Source organism: Ursus maritimus, unplaced genomic scaffold (assembly GCF_017311325.1).
Source record: "Ursus maritimus isolate PB19 unplaced genomic scaffold, ASM1731132v1 scaffold_19, whole genome shotgun sequence".
NCBI classification, from domain to species: Eukaryota; Metazoa; Chordata; class Mammalia; order Carnivora; family Ursidae; genus Ursus; species Ursus maritimus.
In genome coordinates, this window is record NW_024424341.1 from 57,786,958 (window position 1) to 57,805,375 (window position 18,418).

The 18,418-nt window shown below is 53.3% G+C and overlaps 1 protein-coding gene across 1 annotated transcript in view; it reads left to right on the forward strand.

Annotated features, from left to right (window-relative positions):
* The window catches only part of MYH14 (myosin heavy chain 14), an 84,751-nt gene that overhangs the window by 39,199 nt on the left and 27,134 nt on the right, over nucleotides 1-18,418 (forward strand). The window contains exons 15-24 of the mRNA XM_040634342.1: nucleotides 2,139-2,326; nucleotides 5,505-5,626; nucleotides 7,457-7,526; nucleotides 7,659-7,819; nucleotides 8,905-9,013; nucleotides 11,180-11,311; nucleotides 12,079-12,285; nucleotides 14,526-14,663; nucleotides 16,434-16,557; nucleotides 17,146-17,317. Of these exons, the coding sequence (XP_040490276.1) occupies nucleotides 2,139-2,326; nucleotides 5,505-5,626; nucleotides 7,457-7,526; nucleotides 7,659-7,819; nucleotides 8,905-9,013; nucleotides 11,180-11,311; nucleotides 12,079-12,285; nucleotides 14,526-14,663; nucleotides 16,434-16,557; nucleotides 17,146-17,317 (1,423 nt within the window). The remainder of the gene's footprint in view (nucleotides 1-2,138; nucleotides 2,327-5,504; nucleotides 5,627-7,456; nucleotides 7,527-7,658; nucleotides 7,820-8,904; nucleotides 9,014-11,179; nucleotides 11,312-12,078; nucleotides 12,286-14,525; nucleotides 14,664-16,433; nucleotides 16,558-17,145; nucleotides 17,318-18,418) is intronic.

Here is an 18,418-nt window from a genome sequence, read left to right on the forward strand (position 1 = left end):
CCCCCAGGGGTTCCGCGAGAGAAGTGGAAGCTGGGAAGCCTGTTGAGTCCGGGACTTGAACTTGGCACAGTGTTACTTCCTCCACTGTTCTCCTGAACAGAGCAAGTCACAACAGCCCAGATTCAAGGAGCTGCAAGTCACAGGGAAGGATGGGGACGGGGTGGCCGTCTGTGCGTCAATCTCTATGACAGCTGTCCTGAGCCCAGAGTCGGGTGCCCAGCATCCTGGTAGCCCAGGGGGAAAGGCAGACAAGACAAGCTTTCCTCAGAGAGGCAAACGCAACAAACGGGGTAGGAGTATCAAGTCAGTCCTCGAGCTTCCTGGCAGCCAGGGCAAAAAGGGATACCTAATCCAACAGATAGATTCAACCTCTAGGGAGAGAAATTTTTTTCCCCTTAGCATTAAATTTTCACAAAGGACATTCATCCTTTCAGTCAACTTAGAAGCCTCCAGTGGGTAGACACAAGGTGAACGGGACAGTCCCCCTGGCTTTAGAAGTTCACGGCCAACACTGAAGTTTTCCCTCCCGCTTTGCCTTGTGCTATTGACTAATAATAACACTCTTTTTTTTTCTGCCACCTTCTCTCTCTCCTCCCTTCTCTTGCTGTTCCCTTTGCATCTCCTGCCCCCATCTCTCTGTCCCTCCCCTCCTCCGTCCTCACCACCTCCCAAGAACACGGGGGCTTCCAGCAATTCTCTTTCCTTGGCTCCTTCCCACCGTCGCCCCCAGGATCTTCAGGGAGGCGCGGCTCTGCCATTTCTCCGTCAGGGGGTGGGTGTTGCTCTGCGACAACGGGTGAGATTTGCCGGCCGAGGAGGGTGGGCCTGTCGGGCCGGGTACCTGACTTAAACATCTGTCCCCTCTCCTCCACATGGAGGACGGTCGCCCTTCTTCTCCTTCCTTGGCGCCTCCCTCAGTTTCCAGACTCTCTGTAGCAGCGCCCGCTTTCTAGCTTTCTAACTTAACCGCATGCAAAAGGACAAGCAATTATGATAATACCACCTGGCGTCTACTGAGCACTTACTATGTGCAAAAGCCCGTTTATGATTACTAACCCCTCGACTCCTCCAAACAACCCAGGGAGGCAGGTGTTAGCACTCTTATCCCCATTATACAGAGGAGGACATTGAAGCCCAGAGAGTTTATGTCCCCTGCCCGAGGTCACACAGCCAGTAAGGGACAGAGCTGATATTTGAACCCAGGACATCGGGTCCCAGAGCCTCTCCTCTTCTTGGTGCTGTAAGAACTTAATGATCCTTTTGATAATAGCCGGGAGAATGGCAGTGAGAAGGAGTGTTGAACCTGGGGAGGCAGAGGCCCTCCGTGAGCCCCACTGCACACCAGGCCCTGCCAGAAGTGAGGATTACCTGGTTGACCCCGATGACCCTCCCTGTTGAGGGCTGCAGGGTGTCAGAGTTTGCCCCGGCTGCAGGTTCCTGAGAAACCTGGCAGGAATTAGAACAGAATTCGAGGTGAAGGAGTAGGTATTTCTTACTAGCTGAAGTGACACCATCAAATGACAAGATCAGGCCTTACTGGAAAAATGGTTCAGTGGAAGCGTCTGTCTTCTTTTAAACACTGCACATAAAAGCCAGGCTTTATTACCGTTTTCAGTGGGACATCGTTTTAAGTTCCTAACACTGCCACCATGCTGCGTTCGTGATCCCTGGCGCCCTCTCCGTGCTGGTAAAATGGGAACGATTCTTCTAGGCTTATAAACAAGCAGGCGTGTGTAAAGTGCTTTGAGCGGCGCCTGGCAGAGAGAAAGTGGTAGGTAAGCATGTGCTGTCGTCATCAGCACTCATGGATCAGGAACATGGAGATGGAGATCGTGTCCTTGAGAAGACGAGAGGTCAGAGGCCAGGGTTCCAGAGGACTCACGCTGCTTGGGTTCAAATCGTAGATCTGCATTTTCTAAGCTGTGTGGCCTTAGACGCAGTCTTCCACCTCTCTGAGCCTCCTTTCTGAGTTTACACATCAGCCCAGTGGGGCTGACAACACCTTATCTTACCAGTGTTTCGTATGTAAAGCGCCAGGTCCTATAAATGATAAGACCCTTGAACTGTAACCAACCCAGGCCACCTACAACTGACCCCTGACCCCCTCCTTTCTCTACATCTGTTTCCTCTTCCCATAGTGGAAGGCATCGTGGGGCTGGAGCAGGTGAGCAGCCTTGGGGATGGCCCACCGGGTGGCCGCCCCCGCCGGGGCATGTTCCGAACAGTGGGACAGCTCTACAAGGAGTCCCTGAGCCGTCTCATGGCCACACTCAGCAACACCAACCCCAGCTTCGTCCGCTGTATCGTCCCCAACCATGAGAAGAGGGTGAGTGACCAGCCTGGGGAGGGGGGCAACTCTGGCGGGGGGTAAAGGCCTGGCCACTGAACTTGGCTGGAGCCAGGCTCGCCTCTGACTGGCTATGTGACCTTGAGCAAGTTGCTTTCCCTCCCAGGCTCAGTGCACTGCTAGGGAAATGCATTCATTCAGTTCATGGGACTTAAATTTTATTGAGCATGTACTAAGGGCCAGATATCGGGGATACTTTCGAGTAAAAAGCACAGCCAACTCCTATTCTCACAGTCTAAGGGGGAGCACAGACATTCAACTGAGCAACCATAGTGAATGTCTGGTTGAATTTGTAGGGATGGTATCACCTAAGGTTTAATCTGGTCTGTGAAGTCAGGGAAGCCTCCCTGGAGGAGGTGGTCATTGAGCTCTGAAGGATAAGTGGAATCCTGAGGAGAGAACAGCTTGTGCAAAGGCCTGGTGGGAGGTTGGGGCATGAAAGGTGCAGGGGATGGAATGAAGGCTGTTGGCGCTGGGGGTGTTATGTACGAGTGCGGAGACCATGCCTGGCTTCCCAGGCCACCAAAAGGTTCTCTTGTTAGGAAAATCAGAGAATGGGTCGTGTAGAGAAGGCTCAACATTGGTGGAAAATGAAATACAAAATGAAGTACCCGAAGCTCACACTTCAGCGTCTCTGAAGTTGGGGGTGCGGCTTACAATCAATGGCCTGTCAGAGGTTAATTGATAGTTTTTCTTTCTTGGCGGTATGTAAAGTAACAGCGTGTTTTACAATTGATGGAGGCTGATATTTGATAAAATACGGTACATAGATTCGCCCATTTCTCCAAGGAGCCCTGGTTCTTTTTAGTGAATGGTGCTTAGAGTCTAAGATCTGGGTGTTAGGTGTGCTCAGCAAACAGCTGAGTATATATACACACAAGTGCGTATACAGACATACACGTATGTATAGATGTGTATTCACATACGTATACACATGTTTTTGCCCTTAAGTGATCTCTACACCCAATGTGGGGCTCGAACTCACAACCTGTAGATCAAGAGCCACGTCTGACTTAGCCAGCCAGGCGCCCCTGTATACACGCGTTTATATCTATATTGCTTTCTTTTTTTTTTTTTTTAAGATTTTTTTAAATTTATTTATTCGACAGAGACAGAGACAGCCAGTGAGAGAGGGAACACAAACAGGGGGAGTGGGAGAGGAAGAAGCAGGCTCCCAGCGGAGGAGCCTGATGTGGGGCTCGATCCCATAACGCCAGGATCACGCCCTGAGCCGAAGGCAGACGCTTAACCGCTGTGCCACCCAGGCGCCCCTCTATATTGCTTTCTATAACTATCCTTACATGTTGAAAACTCTGAGTTCACACCAATATGCCAAGTTCTGTCTCAGCATCACAGAGTTCATTGTAACTTTTTCCTCATGCAAATTTGTGGCTTTTTGTGTCTGTGTGACAGTGAGACACCTGGATCCTACAGAATACTACACATTTGCGTGTTTTCTCAGTCCCCTTTAATATAACCCATCTCTGGCCCTCCCGGCCCCTCCCCCACTCAAGCCTGCCCAATATTTTGTCAAAGAGTGGGAGAGAGGGAAGAAGGAAGAAAACATCAATGAGACCATCCTATATATCATTTCCGACTACAGCTCTTTCCAGCTAGTTCCTTGGGGCTGTTTTGATTGCGAGACAGTCAACTATGGTGGCTTAAGCAAAAACGAGAATGTATAAACTCACATAATTGAAATTCCACGGTTGGGTTCAGTTATAGCTGGATCCAGGTGTGCAAATGGTAGTATCAGGGATCTTTTTTCTTTGCTTGGCTCTGTGTTGTCTTAACTCTGAAGGAATCTCATTCTCTCTCTCTTTCTTTCTCTTACTCCCCTCAGGTTGGCAAGGCTGCCCCCAGTGGCTCCAAACTTTGGTTGTCCCAGTTCAGCAACCCTGGGGAAAAAGGGGAAAAAGCCTCTTGCCCAGTGTCCTCATTGGTCCGGGATGAGTCTTGTGCCCACCCCCAAACGACACACTGTGATTGGCCAGGCCTGGGTCACATGACCATGCGTGGCACCGCGATCAGACTGAGGACTGAGAGCCGGCAGGGGAGAAGCAGTGAAGCCTTATTGCTAAGGAAGCGGGGACACATATAGTAATAAAGGGAGACTCCCTTTTGCCACAACACAAACAATCTGAGGGCAGAGGCTTTTATCTGCTTTTTCATTGTTGAGTCCGCAGTGCCTACAACAGTCAGTGCTTGGCACACAGCAGATATTCAATAAATGTTTGACAGATGCATAAGTATAAGATATGCTTCAGTGGCCCTAGAAAAAGATCTAGAATGGTGGTTCTCATATTTTAATCCCACTCCCCAAAGATTCACATTCTACCCTGGGCTGTGATCCGGATGTTGGATTTTTTTTTTTTTTTTTTTTTTTTAAGCTTCCCAGAAGGGGCCAGTGTGTAGCCAGGGTTGAGAACAACTGATCTAGAAAGTTCTGTAAGAAATTGGGGATTGTAGGGTGCCTGGGTGGCTCAGTCAGTTAAGAGTCCAACTCCTGATTTCAGCTCAGGTCTTGATGTCAGGGTGATCTCAGGGTCGTGAGTTCAAGCGTGGCGCATTGGTCTCCACGCCGGGCGTGAAGCCTACTTTTTTAAAAAAGAAAGAAACTGGGGATTATGTTGCCCACTCTGGGGGCCAGGACAAGGCAAGAGTTCTCTTTTAGAATGTCGAGTTTGAATTTTTGTACTGTTTAAGTTTTTTTTTTTTTAGAGGCAATTAAAAAAAAAAGGCAACAAAAATTAGCTACTCCAAAACAATGATGTATGGGTTTTATTCACGCATCACCTTCCCAGTGAGGCCTTTCCCCAACTGTCCCCTGTGCAGATTCAGCACTCCCTGCCCTCCCTGCAGTTCTTTTCTCCTTAGCACTTTCTTGTTACTTACGTCCCACGTTGACTAGTGATTGATTTCTTGACCTCATTTATTGTCAGCGTCTCCCTCTGGACTGTGAGCTCCCCCAGGGCAGGGATTTCTATCTGGCCTGCAGTAGGTGCTCAGTAAATTAGAGGTTGACCCGTGTGAAATCGCCCTCGATTTCTGATCTGCCCAAGGGCCGGTCCTGGTTTCCCCAGGCGGCTGCCGGCCGGTGAGTGGCGCCCCCGTGTGGCCGCCGCCGACCCCGCGCGTCCGTCCCCGCTCTCCGCAGGCCGGCAAGCTGGAGCCTCGACTGGTGCTGGACCAGTTGCGCTGCAATGGCGTCCTGGAGGGCATCCGCATCTGTCGCCAGGGCTTCCCCAACCGCATCCTCTTCCAGGAGTTCCGGCAGCGGTGAGTGCGATGGGGCGGGCCGGGGCGGGGCGGGACTTGGGTTTGGAAGCCCCCGCATCTGCATCCAAATACCCCCGCTGCTACTTCTGAGTTTGGGGAGTCGGGGCAAGTGCCTTTGGTTCCTGTTGCAGCTTTCTCCTCTGTGAAATGGGGAGCAGGGCCCAGCTCAGGGCACTCCCCGCTCCCCGGGAGAAAGATTGCCTTATGTGGCAAACCGTGTGTGGCGAGCTGCATTTCTTTACAAATGCAGTAGAAAGGGACAGAACAGAAAATACCAGAGTTTAAGAAGCAAGTAACAGGGGCCCCTGGGTGGCTCAGTCCGTTAAGCCTCCGACTCTTGGTTTTGGCTCAGGTCATGATCTCAAGGTTGTGAGATCAGGCAATAATCTGACTCAGTGCTGAGTGTGGAGCCAGCTTGACATTCTCTCTCTTCCTCTCCCTCTGACGGTCCCCCCACCCCCAACCCCCCCTTATGCACATGCATGCTTTCTCTCTCTCTAAAAAAGAAAAAAGAAAGAAGTTATTTAAAAATCCTGGGGCGCCTGGGTGGCTCAGTCACTTAACCGTGTGCCTTCGGCTCAGGTCATGATCCTGAAGTCCCAAGGGTCGAGCCCTGAGTTGGGCTCCCTGCTCAGCGGGGAGTCTGGTTCTCCCTCTCCCTCTACCCTTCCCCCATGCTTGTGTTCTCTCTCTCTCAAAAATAAATAATCTTAATAATAAATAAATATATATGGGGCGCCTGGGTGGCTCAGTCGTTAAGCGTCTGCCTTCGGCTCAGGGAGTGATCCTGGCGTTCTGGGATCAAGCCCCACATCGGGCTTCTCCGCCGGGAGCCTGCTTCTTCCTCTCCCACTCCCCCTGCTTGCGTTCCCTCTCTCGCTGGCTGTCTCTGTCTGTCAAATAAATAAATAAAATCTTTAAATACAATAATGATAATAAATAAATAAATATATAATCCAGTTCCTCCGTTGGCCGGGCCCCATCTCAAGGGCTCAGTGGTTATATGTGGCCGGTAGCTTCTCTGTTGGACAGTGCAGCTCTGAGTCCGCTGCTCAAAGTGTGGTCGCCGGGACCAGCAGCGTGAACATCGCTGGGCAGCTCGTGAGATCATGCACATTTTCAGGCACCACCCCAGACTTCCTGAATTAGGATCTGCATTTTAACAACCCACCCCTGGTGACTGAGCAACCCTGATACGCACGCACACACACACACACACACACACATTTCTCAGTCACCAGTCACAAAAAATGTCTTATTAACATAGAACACGTATTATGTATATGATGTATATATGTATACATATATTGCATATATAACACGCATGATATTTTATGAAATGTCGAGATCCAGGGAAGGGCACAGCAGGGGAAGGGCTCTGAGGACACACCATATGTGTGTGTGAACTGCATCCCGTATTATTCTCTGCTGCGCTTGGATGTTGGGAAGAAGCTGCCGCACGGCACTTAGCTCGGAGCCCAACCGTAAGTCTTTAGAGACATCAGCTGTCTGTGCCAGACGTTCTCACATTTCCACTCCGGGACCCACCTGTGTTCTGCATCTCGGTGATGCTGGTGGGGAGACAGAATGCTCGCAATCAGCACGTGGGGAGTGTCCAAGGAGTGGCAGGTCTTGGGGTCAGTGCTGTCATTGGTGGCATTACGCTCTTAGCCCAGTGTGTGGTGCTCTGTAAATACTCGAATGTTCGCTCTTCATACTGTTCCTCTCATCATCATCATCGTTGTCACTCAGAGCCCCACGCTGGGCCATGGGAGGAGCTCAGTGACAGTGTGCTCTAACTCCCCACCCACCCCTCCCCTCCCTGGGCAGATACGAGATCCTGACGCCCAATGCCATCCCCAAGGGCTTTATGGATGGGAAACAGGCCTGCGAGAAGATGGTGAGTGAGGGGTAGAGCTGGGCGGCGGGTGCGTAAGTGTGCCCGTGCAGGGTCCCAGGCAGTGGGAGAGGGGAGCTGGGATCTCCCTCTCCTCACCCCTCCTCTTCATCACCCCTCCTCCACCCCTCACAGATCCAGGCCCTAGAACTGGACCCCAACCTCTACCGTGTGGGACAGAGCAAGATCTTCTTCCGGGCAGGGGTCCTGGCCCAGCTGGAAGAGGAGCGGGACCTGAAGGTCACAGACATCATCGTGTCCTTCCAGGCAGCTGCCCGGGGGTACCTCGCTCGCAGGTAGGGCACCGTGCTGTCTCCTGGGTCCTGTTGGCCAAGGCTGGGGCAGGGAAGGGTTGACTAGATGGCTCCAGGGATCGGGACCTCTGAGATGGTAGAAGGGCTGGGAAACAAAGGGATAGAGCCACCGGGTGCCCCGCTTGTTGCTTCTACTGTCCCCGAGGGCCCCCACAGGCCAGGTCCAGTGCTGAGCGGTGCAGGGGACACAGAGAAGAGCTAGGCTTGGCCATAGGCTGACCGACCATTCTGCCTTGCCTGGGACTGAAGGTTCCCCAGGATACATGATTTTCAGGGCTAAAACAAAGAAAGTCCTGGGCAAACAGGGCATGGTGGTCACCCTACCAGCCAGTGCTAGAGGGACTCCGCTCTGGAGGGGGAGACATATAGGGGCACAAAGCATCACAGTCTGGAGTGGGACGTGCTTTGCTGGTCGTTCAAGTGCAGTGTGGAGACCCTACAGCAGACCAGGACGCCTCCAGGTCACGCTCGATGACCAGAGAGACGAAGGAGGGTGGGACAGGTGTTGCAGGCAGGGAGCGACAGCTGGTTCAAAGACCCAGGGATACGAGAGCCTGGCGTGTGTCAGGAATGCGAAAAGTTTGCAGGAGAGTCACCTTCCCCCTTGAAATGGCCCAGGGGGAGGATCAGAGAATAAAGGACTGTCCCAAACACCAGGCTGAAGGGCGGGGACCTTGTTCGGGGGTGCCGGGGAGCCATGGGAGAGCTGTGAGCAGGGGAGGGGAGGGTAAGCTCTGGGTGTAGAAAGACCCACTCAGGAGGCAGGTTGGGGGTGGATTGGAGGGAAGAGATTAGAGGCTGGGAGGTGGGGGTGAGGGTCCATGTGGGGGAAGAGGAGGCCTGAACTAGGATTGTGTGGACAGAGAGCAGGCGACAGAGCCGAGAGAGTCAAGGGCCGAAGGACTGACAGACTCTAGGCAACAGAATCCACCAATAATAGAAAGTGCTTGCACACAGTAGGCACTTAACAATGGTTGACTAAGTGAAGGGAGCTGTGCTCTCTTGCTAAGGGCACAGGCCTAGGGGGTGGAGCCTTCACTCCCCCACTTGCCCGTCTCCCCACCCAGAGCCTTCCAAAAGCGGCAGCAGCAGCAGAGTGCCCTGAGGGTGATGCAGAGGAACTGTGCCGCTTACCTCAAGCTGAGACACTGGCAGTGGTGGCGGCTCTTCATCAAGGTGAGGGCGCCTGGGGAAGTGGCCTGAGCAGCAAGGAGACAGCACCTTGGGGCCAAGTCGGCTTGGGCAAGTGGCTTTCTTTGTTCGGGCCTCAGCTTTCTGCATCTGTAAAATGGGACCAATCAGCCTAACCTTTGTTAGCGAGGATTCTTTGATGTAGCAAGTGACAAAAAAAATCTGACTCAAGCCAACATGGATAAAAGATTCAGGACAGCTTCAGGAACAGCTGGATCCAGGACTGAGTCAGGGGTTCCAAAGACCCCCTCAGATTCAGTGATTCACTAGGAGGACTCACAGAACTTACTGAAGCTGTTATACTCAACGTTATGGTTTATTACCATAGAATAGGACCAATGAAAGGATAGAGATAAAGTGAGCAAAGGCAAAAGGTGCACTGAACAGAGCTCGGGAGAGACCAGGCACAGGCTTCCAGTTGTCCTCTCAACATGGAGTCATGTGGACGGTGCTTAATTCTTCCAGAAACAATGTATGACAACACATACGGGCTGTTGCCAACCAGGGAAGCTCCCCCGGGTCTCAGTGGCCAAGCTTGTTATTGGGGGGGTCAGTCTCATAGGCATGGCTGACCCCCCATGCATTTGATCTTACTCAGTCTCCAGCCCCTCCAGAGGTGAAGTTGATACCATGGGGGACAAGAACCCCAGGTAACAAAGTCACTCTTTTCAGTCAGAATATTCCAAGAGCTTGCAGATTATCTTCCAGGAGCCAGCAAGGACCAGGCCTTCCTATGAAAGGTGCAGGGTTTGGACAATGCAGTCCTGCTGAGTCAGCCTTTTATTGCACAAGGGCCCAAACAGTGATGTCAATTATCTGACCTTCTGTGCCTCCCATCTGGCTTTCCTCCATGGTGATCACCTGTAGGCTTTTCCACCTGGGGGCCACAAGCCCATTGAGACTTGTCCCCCCACCAGCTAGGCTAGCATGGTCTTCTCCTATTCCAAAGCTCTAGCCAGAGTCCCAGGTTTGCCTTGCCCTTGGTCAGCTGGGGTCATGTGACCACCCCAGAACTCGTCAGGACACATCAGATGAGCCAGGCTGGTGTCACACGCCCACCCGGAGCAGAGGGGCAGAGCCGGGTCATCGGGCCCCCTGTGAGCGTGGGGGCAGCGTGTTCCCCCAATGGGAAATTGGAGAGGAGGAAAGAAGATCGAAATTTGGAGGCAAAAAACACAGCCATTCAGTGTAATTCTGAATATGGTGTGGGAGCGGTCTGCCTACGTGCCCTCAGCCAGTGTTAACTGAGCACCTACTATGTGCCAATAACTTTTGGGGGGATCGTGATAAAATGGTGAATAAAAGCAAAGTTCTGCCCCATGGAGCCCACAGTCTAGAGCGGGGGTCGGCAAGGGGAGGCCTGGCGCAGACGCCTGTGCCGTGAATGCCCATCGGTTAAGGCATTGTCTGTGGCTGTCGCTGTGTTCCAGCAGCAGGGTGGGGTCATTAAAACAGAGACAGGGTGGCCTGCAAAGCCTCAGACGTTTCCCAGCTGGCCCTTCAGGAGAAAGCTGGCCTGCCCCTGGGTCTTGGATCGACAGGGGGGGTGGGGGTCGACAGGCATCAGTGGATGAGTCTCACAGATAAATAGAAAATTGTGGCCGTGATAAATGCCACGGGTTAGGGCAGAAGAGAAAACCATAGAGTCGAGAAGAATCAAATAGAAAGCAGTGGGGCAGCAATGATCAGAGAGGATCCCACTCAGCAAGGGGGAGCCTGTCCTTTCAGTTGATTGTGTGTGTGTGTGAGGCACCTGTCCCGCCCATCTGAACCCCACCGAGTAAAGTGCATCTCTCACCCCGGACCGGGACTCGGGAACTTTGAGAGACATTGCGCTACAGAGGGTTGGCGCTGGCGTCTCTCATCACCCGGGGTTAGCTGAGCGAAGAAGGAGCACGTTTAGCGCCGCTTGCCTTTGCCCCGGACTGTTCTAGGCTCTTTACTAGTGTCAGCTTGTTCACCCACTGCGAAAACCCCATGGAGCAGGGGGGCTGTTCCCATCCCCGTTCGATAGTCAGGACACTAACGTCCCCACCGGAGGCCACAGGGCCCCGGAGCCGCTATTGGATGGAGCCCTGCTCAGAGTATGAGTGGTTCCTCAGCTCCTGGGACAAGCGGAGCCAGCCATTCCCACCTTTACCTGCCCCCCAGGTGAAGCCGCTGCTGCAGGTGACGCGGCAGGATGAGGTGCTGCAGGCGCGGGCGCAGGAGCTGCAGAAAGTGCAGGAGCTGCAGCAGCAGAGCGCCCGCGAGGTGGGCGAGCTCCAGGGACGCCTGGCACAGGTAAGGGGCGGGGCCGCTGCGGGGGCGGGGCTGAGGGCGGAGCCAGGGCGTGGGGGCAGGGCTCCCGGCCGAGCCTCAAGGGTAGTTGTGGGCCCCCCCGCCCCATAGAGGCTGAGACCGTTTGGTATTGGTGGGCTGTGACGTGCAGGAGGCAGGGCCCTGGGGTGCAGTCAGGGTGTTGGGCGAGGGGCTGGTTCCTGCAGAGCCAAGATGCTCAGGGGGCTGGGCTCCGAGAGGACAGGGTAGGGGCCAGCCTTGTGGCAGGGCGAGGGGAGGCAGGTGGTGAACTTCCCATTGTCCAGTTTTTCTGGTGTCTTATAAGTAATGCTAAAGCAAAAGCCTTTTTTGAGCATTTTCCTCTTTGCTTTTAGTGAGTTATTTCCTTTGGTTAAATCTCTAGGCGTAGGAGTGTTAAATGAAATGTGAGATGGTAGAAAGGCCTCTGGGGGGTATTTGGAGGGTGGACTGGAGAGGGAGAGATTGGAGGTGGGGAGGCTGGGGAGAAGGCTGGAGAGAGAGTCCACTGGGAGAGGATAAGGCTCAAGCTTTGGGAGGTTAGGGGGATGGGGAAGAGGGCTGCACCCAGAGGTCTGACTTGGTGACTTGGTGGCGGGGGGTGTTGAGGTCATCCCGAGATGGGGACCTGCAGGAAAGCCTCCAGGCCTCAAAGGGCAAATCAAATCAGGAGGCAGGAGGGACCGAGTGCTCCACTGAGACTGCCCTGAGAGCACTGCCTGCTGAGTGCTGACCTTCCACCCTGTCCCCAGCTGGAAGAGGAGCGGACCCGCCTGGCAGAGCAGCTCCGAGCAGAGGCAGAGCTGTGTGCCGAGGCCGAGGAGACGCGGGGGCGACTGGCAGCTCGCAAGCAGGAACTGGAGCTGGTGGTGGCGGAGCTGGAGGCCCGCGTGGGCGAGGAGGAGGAGTGCAGCCGCCAGCTGCAAAGTGACAAGAAGAGGCTGCAGCAGCATATACAGGTCTGGCCTCTGTGTGCCCATGGGCCACCTCGCCCCATGCCCTTCTATCTATCCTGACAACCTTTGCTTCTCTAAACCACATCTCATTGGGCCCTGAATTTGCAGAAAACTCAATCAAAGTGGCTTAAGCCAAAAGAATACTTCTTTGGTTCAAATAATAGGAGACTGCAGAATGTATAAGCTTCAGGCATGGCTGGATCCAGGTGCTGAGGTGATATCCTTTGTGCTGTTTCTCTCTACATCTCCTGGCTCCATTTGCCTCTAGGCTGCTGCATTCCCAGGCACTCCACCCTCCCATGGTTCCCCTTCAAAATCCACTATGTGCTTTACACTTAGGGTACATCTTCATTCAGATGCTAAATTTTCATTGGCAGTATTCACCTGCATTTATGTGTTACGACCTCTTCACTTGAAAAAAGTAGATTGAGGTACCCAAGTTATGCCAGACGTACTTAAAAAATTTCCAGTGATTAAGTGAACATCTGGTCTTAAATTTAAAATAAATAGTATTAAATAAATTTGAAAATTCAGTTTCTCAGTCATACCACATTTCAGGACCTCAGTAAGGGTTTTAATCACCTCCTCTTCGTCCTGTAGGTGGGGGAGGATCCTGCCCTATAGTTATGGAGATGGCCTAACACCATGCCACAGAGAGCCACACAGGGGTTGCATTCAGAAATAAAATGAACAGGCCACAGCTGTGGGAGGCAGGTTTTGTAGTAACAAAAGGATGGGGTGACCCCTGGTTTCTACCGGGAGATGTGATCGGTTTGTTTGAATAACTCTAGGGCTGGCAGGCAACTGAACTCCACTATGTAGGCAGAAGCTGGCCCTGTGCCTGGTCCCCGTGATGTGTAGTGTTATGTGTCCAGTGGACCTTATCCGTGGGAGCAGAGCGGGTAGGACGAGGACGTGTGGGTAGGCCATCATAGGTCCTCCCAATAGCAGGTAACAAGGCAGCACCTCGTACTGATATAGATATATAGATATATTTTTTTTTTCAGTTGAGGTATTATTGGGGCACCTGGGTGGCTCAGTTGGTTGGGCATCTGACTCTTTTTTTTTTTTTTAAAGATTTTATTTATTTATTCGACAGAGAGAGAGACAGCCAGTGAGAGAGGGAACACAAGCAGGGGGAGTGGGAGAGGAAGAAGCAGGCTCATAGCGGAGGAGCCTGATGTGGGGCTCGATCCCATAACGCCGGGATCATGCCCTGAGCCGAAGGCAGACGTTTAACCGCTGTGCCACCCAGGCGCCCCTGGGCATCTGACTCTTGATCTCAGCTCATGTATTTATCTCAGGGTCGTGAGTTCGGGCCCTGTGTTGGGCTCCATGCCGAGGAGCCTACTTAAAAAAAAAAAAAAAATTGAGGCATTTTTGACATATAACACTAGTTCAGGTATACAGCATAGTGATTCAATATTTATATATATCACGAAGTGATCTCCACAGTAAATCTAGTTAATATCCATCATCTTACATAGTAACAACAAAAAAAGTCTAGTGATGAGAACTTTTAAGATCTACTCTCTCAGCAGCTCTCAAATATACAATACAGTGTTATGGACTACAGTCGGGTTGCACATGACATCCCCAGGACTTATTTATTTTGTAACTAGAAGTATGTACCTTTTGACCCCCTTCACCCACTTCACTGACCCTCCCTCGCCCCGCGGCAACCACTCATCTCTTCTCTATATCTATGAGCTCCGTGTTTTGTATGTTTTGGTTTTGTTTTTTTAGATTCCACACGTAAGTGAGATCATACACTATTTGGCTTTGACTTAGCTCCCCCAGCACAACACCCTTGACGTCCGTCCACACTGTCACCCGATATCGAATCTTAATTTCCAGTCCCACACCACGTGTTGCCACAGTGGACAGTACCTGTCTTTATTTATTTATTTATTTATTTATTTATTTATTTATTTATTATATTTATTGTTTCTAATCTTCCTGCACACACAAGAATGTCATTCCCATAAGGACAAAAATAGGTATCTATTTTCCGTGCCCAGAACAGTGCCTGGCACCCACGGGGCCCTCAGGGAAGGCTCATGGGTAATGAATGAAACAGGGAGACCAGTAAAGATTTGCTCCTTCCCAGCCTCGCCCAGAGTGTGGACCTGTCCGAGCCACAAGCGCTCGGGATTTGGGACCATCCCCTCCACCCCGTCTTTCCCATCGCACCCCAGCCCCCGGCCCCTGGGTCCTCATCCCTCCTGCCCTCCTCCCTCCAGGAGCTAGAGAGCCATCTCGAGGCTGAGGAGGGGGCGAGGCAGAAGCTGCAGCTGGAGAAGGTGACCACGGAGGCAAAGCTGAAGAAATTTGAGGAAGACCTGCTACTCCTAGAAGACCAGAATGCCAAGCTGAGCAAGGTCGATGGCCTGTAGGCTCCCGGGGGCAGGGGGCTGTGGTGCATGCGGGGGCGGCTGGCTCGCTCTCTCTGTCTCTCCCCCAGTTAGTGCCACCTCTAGGGGTCTCCGGCTCCCTAGTCTCTGCTGTGTCTCCCTTTGACCCTTGCCCTTCACACCTTCACTTCCCCTTTGTCATACCTTCACCCGAGCGGGTGTTTACTGAGCAACTACTGTGTGTCATTACCTATCACTGCTAGAGCGTAAGACACCCCAAAGCCACACGGCTGGAGACAACCACCGTCTCATGATATCCCATCCTTCTGTGGTTTGGCTGGGGCTCAGCCGCATAGTCCCTCTGTTGGCTCAGCCGTGGCTCTTGTCGGCAGTCACCATGACGTGGGGGCTGGGTGCGGATGTGTGAGGTCTCCGTGCTCCTTCGTGTGGCTTCTGTCCCCACAGCAGAGCCTGGGTTTCTTACATGGCAGCTCAGGGCTCTGAGAAGGGAAGTGGAAGGCTCCAGGCCCTCTAAGGTATTAAGCCTGGAACTGACACGGCATCACTTATGCCCAGTTCTGTAGATCAGGGATCAGCAAGCATCGTCTGTAAAAGGTCAGATAGCAAATATTTCCCGCTTTGCCGGCCTCTGTGCTTCTCTCACTGGCGCTCAGTTCTGCCAACGTAGCATGAAAGCGGCCACAGGTGGGACATAATCGAACACGTGTGACTGTGTCCCAATAAAACTTTATTTATAAAAATAAGTGGTGGGCCAGATTTGGCCTGCACACTGTGGTTTCCAGGCCACTGAGCTTAAAGCAGTCATAGGCTCAGCCCAGATTCAGTGGGTGAGGAATTAGGCTCCATCCCTGGGTGGGGACAGGGCAAAGAATCTGCGGCCATCTTTAACCTGTCACAGCTAGGACTGGGTTAGGCACAGGGGATACGGCATTGATCTAACTAGAAAACCATTTATGTCCTCACACGGGGCTGGGGGGAAGGGATGCTAGATGAGACACCACAGAAAATAAACATTGTGACTTAAACTGTCAGAAAAGAACAGAAGACTATGGAGGGGGACAGGTGCCTCAACTGTCCTGGGCATAGTCGGGGAAGGCTTCCCTGAGGCAATGGTGCCTTAGGTGAGAGGTCAAGGATGCACGGTTTTCTGGAACATTCCTTTTGGTACAATGGCTATTCCGTTCTACGGTGTTCTATTTCTTTCTTTTAAGGGTAGTGCCAACACACTATATTGGTTTCCAGAACCACTCACGGTTTGAAAAGTACTGCCCCAGGCCAGTGCTTCTCAAATGCTAACGTGCCCAGGAATCCTAAGGAGAGCTTGTTAAAATGCAGTTTCTGATTCAGCGGGTCTGGGGTGATGCAGCATTTCTAAAAAGCTCCCGTTGGGTGCTGCTGCTGCCGGTCCACAAACCCATACTTAGAGAGGTATGGATCCAGAACTCCACGGGATCGCCGCGGATGGGCAAGGATGTTCACTGCAGTGTTGTTTATACGCGCACATGATTTGCAATGAACCTCAGCGCCCACGAGTGGGATGGTGTGTTAGTGAATGGTGGGGTTCTTCGAATAATGGGAGTCTCCCCTGAAGTTCCGAGGTGTGAACCGGTGAGGGTGGGACGGGCCTGCAGACCCAAGAGAAGGGGGAAGGAAGGTTGGGGTTGGGAGCAGGAGGCTCAGGGAAAGGTGGAGAGGAGCAGAAATGCAGATGAGAAAGCACCAGAGATGAGCGTTGAGGGGGGGCTGCTCTGACCGCCCCCCCACCACCACCCTCAGGAGCGGAAGCTGCTGGAGGAGCGTCTGTCCGAGTTCTCGTCACAGGCGGCCGAGGAGGAGGAGAAGGTCAAGAGCCTCAATAAGCTTCGTCTCAAATACGAGGCGACGATTGCGGACATGGAGGGTGAGCGCCGTCCCCCAGTGGGCAGCCGCACCACGCATGCTCGGCACGGTGGGGGAGGGGGACGTTGGGTGAACCTCCTGTGCTGGGGAGCCTCAGCTTTCGTATCTGCTAAATGGGGGCAGGAAGGACGGCTCAAGACAGGTTGGGTGTCCTCCCAGCCCTTAGGTTGTTTCTGTCACTCTAAATGCCATTCTCTTGCTGTCTTGTCCGTGTCATGGGTCACTCTCTGTCTCTGTCCCACTGACTGTTTCAGACACATTGTTGTCTGTCCCTTGCTACTGACTCAGAATCAGAAGCAGACGAGAGAGAGCACAGGAGAAGGCGGTAGAGACAGACAGGAGAGGACAGGGCAGAGACAGCCCCTGAGCAGGAGCAGGGTGTCACGTGGGGGAGGAGGAGAAAATGGCCCCTGGGGTCAGGGGCCCAGGGTCGGGGAAGCCAGAAAGAGGGGGCACAGAGGGAGATGCTGAGCCACAGCTTTACCCCCACCCCCACCCCGGCAAGTGCCGGGGTGGGGCCGCGGGTATCGGGGAGCTGCTGGGTGTGGGGTCTGGCGCCCTTCTTCATGGCCCCCGCTCCCGCCTCCAGACCGCCTGCGGAAGGAGGAGAAGGGCCGCCAGGAGCTGGAGAAGCTGAAGCGGCGGCTGGACGGGGAGAGCTCGGAGCTGCAGGAGCAGATGGCCGAGCAGCAGCAGCGCGGGGAGGAGCTGCGCGCCCAGCTGGGCCGCAAGGAGGAGGAGCTGCAGGCGGCCCTGGCCAGGTGCGCGGGGCGAGGGGCCGGCCAGCGGGGACCCGCACGGTGCACCATCCACAGTGCACCGCCCGCCAGCGGGAGGGGCGCCCGGGGAGACTCCGCCAGCGCGCATGCGCCTCAGCCACACGGAGCCTCAGTGTCCCCTTCTGTAAACTGGACCTGGTGAGAGCCTACCAGGTTTAAGAGGACGAGCGAAACGAGGCCCCGTGTGTCGAGTGACTTGCCCTGTTCTGGGGTCAGAATAGGGGGTCAGCTGTGATTACATAAGCGCTCCGGCCATGAAAGGAATGGTATCATTATGATTACACCCAGTCGCAATTATGGAGCGCCTACTGTGTGCGCTCGGTGTTGCGAATGCCTCCCCCCCGCCCCCCGCAGCCCTTGATCATAGGTGCAGCTCACCTTAGAAGTTAAAATGTATGTCTTTTTTTTTTTTAAGATTTTATTTATTTATTTGACAGAGAGAGAGGCGAGAGAGGGAACACAAGCAGGGGGAGTGGGAGAGGGAGAAGCAGGCTTCCCACTGAGCAGAGAGCCCGATGCGGGCCTCGATCCCACAACGCTGGGATCATGACCTGAGCTGAAGGCAGACGCTTAACAACTGAGCCACCCAGGCGCCCCTACAAGTTCACATGTATGTCTTAAAATCAGCGGTACGCAGGGTGTGTGTGTGGTTAAGAACTCACACCCTAGTCTGACTTTTGGGTTCAAGCCCTGGGCCCAACCCCTTCCAGCCACACGACCTCACCCAAGTGCCATGGGCCTCACTGGCCTGTTTCTTCATTTGTGAAACAGGGTGATTTTGAAGCTACTCCTAAGGTTAGTGTGGGGATGAAATGTGAAAGTGCTTTTAAAGGACGCCTGGGTGGCTCAGGCTGTTAAGTGTCTGCCTTTGGCTCAGGTCATGATCCCAGGGTACTGGGATCCAGCCCCACATCGGGCTCCCTGCGTGGTCTGGGGAGCAGGGGATCCAAACCCTGGTCTGCATGGCTCTCTGAGCAGTTTAACTCCCAGTCACTGCTGCCCCTCAATTCAGCTTCTCTTTGCAAGAGGCTGCGTCTCGTCGGGGTCAGGAAGCTGATCAGATGCTGGGGTTAGATCTTCCAC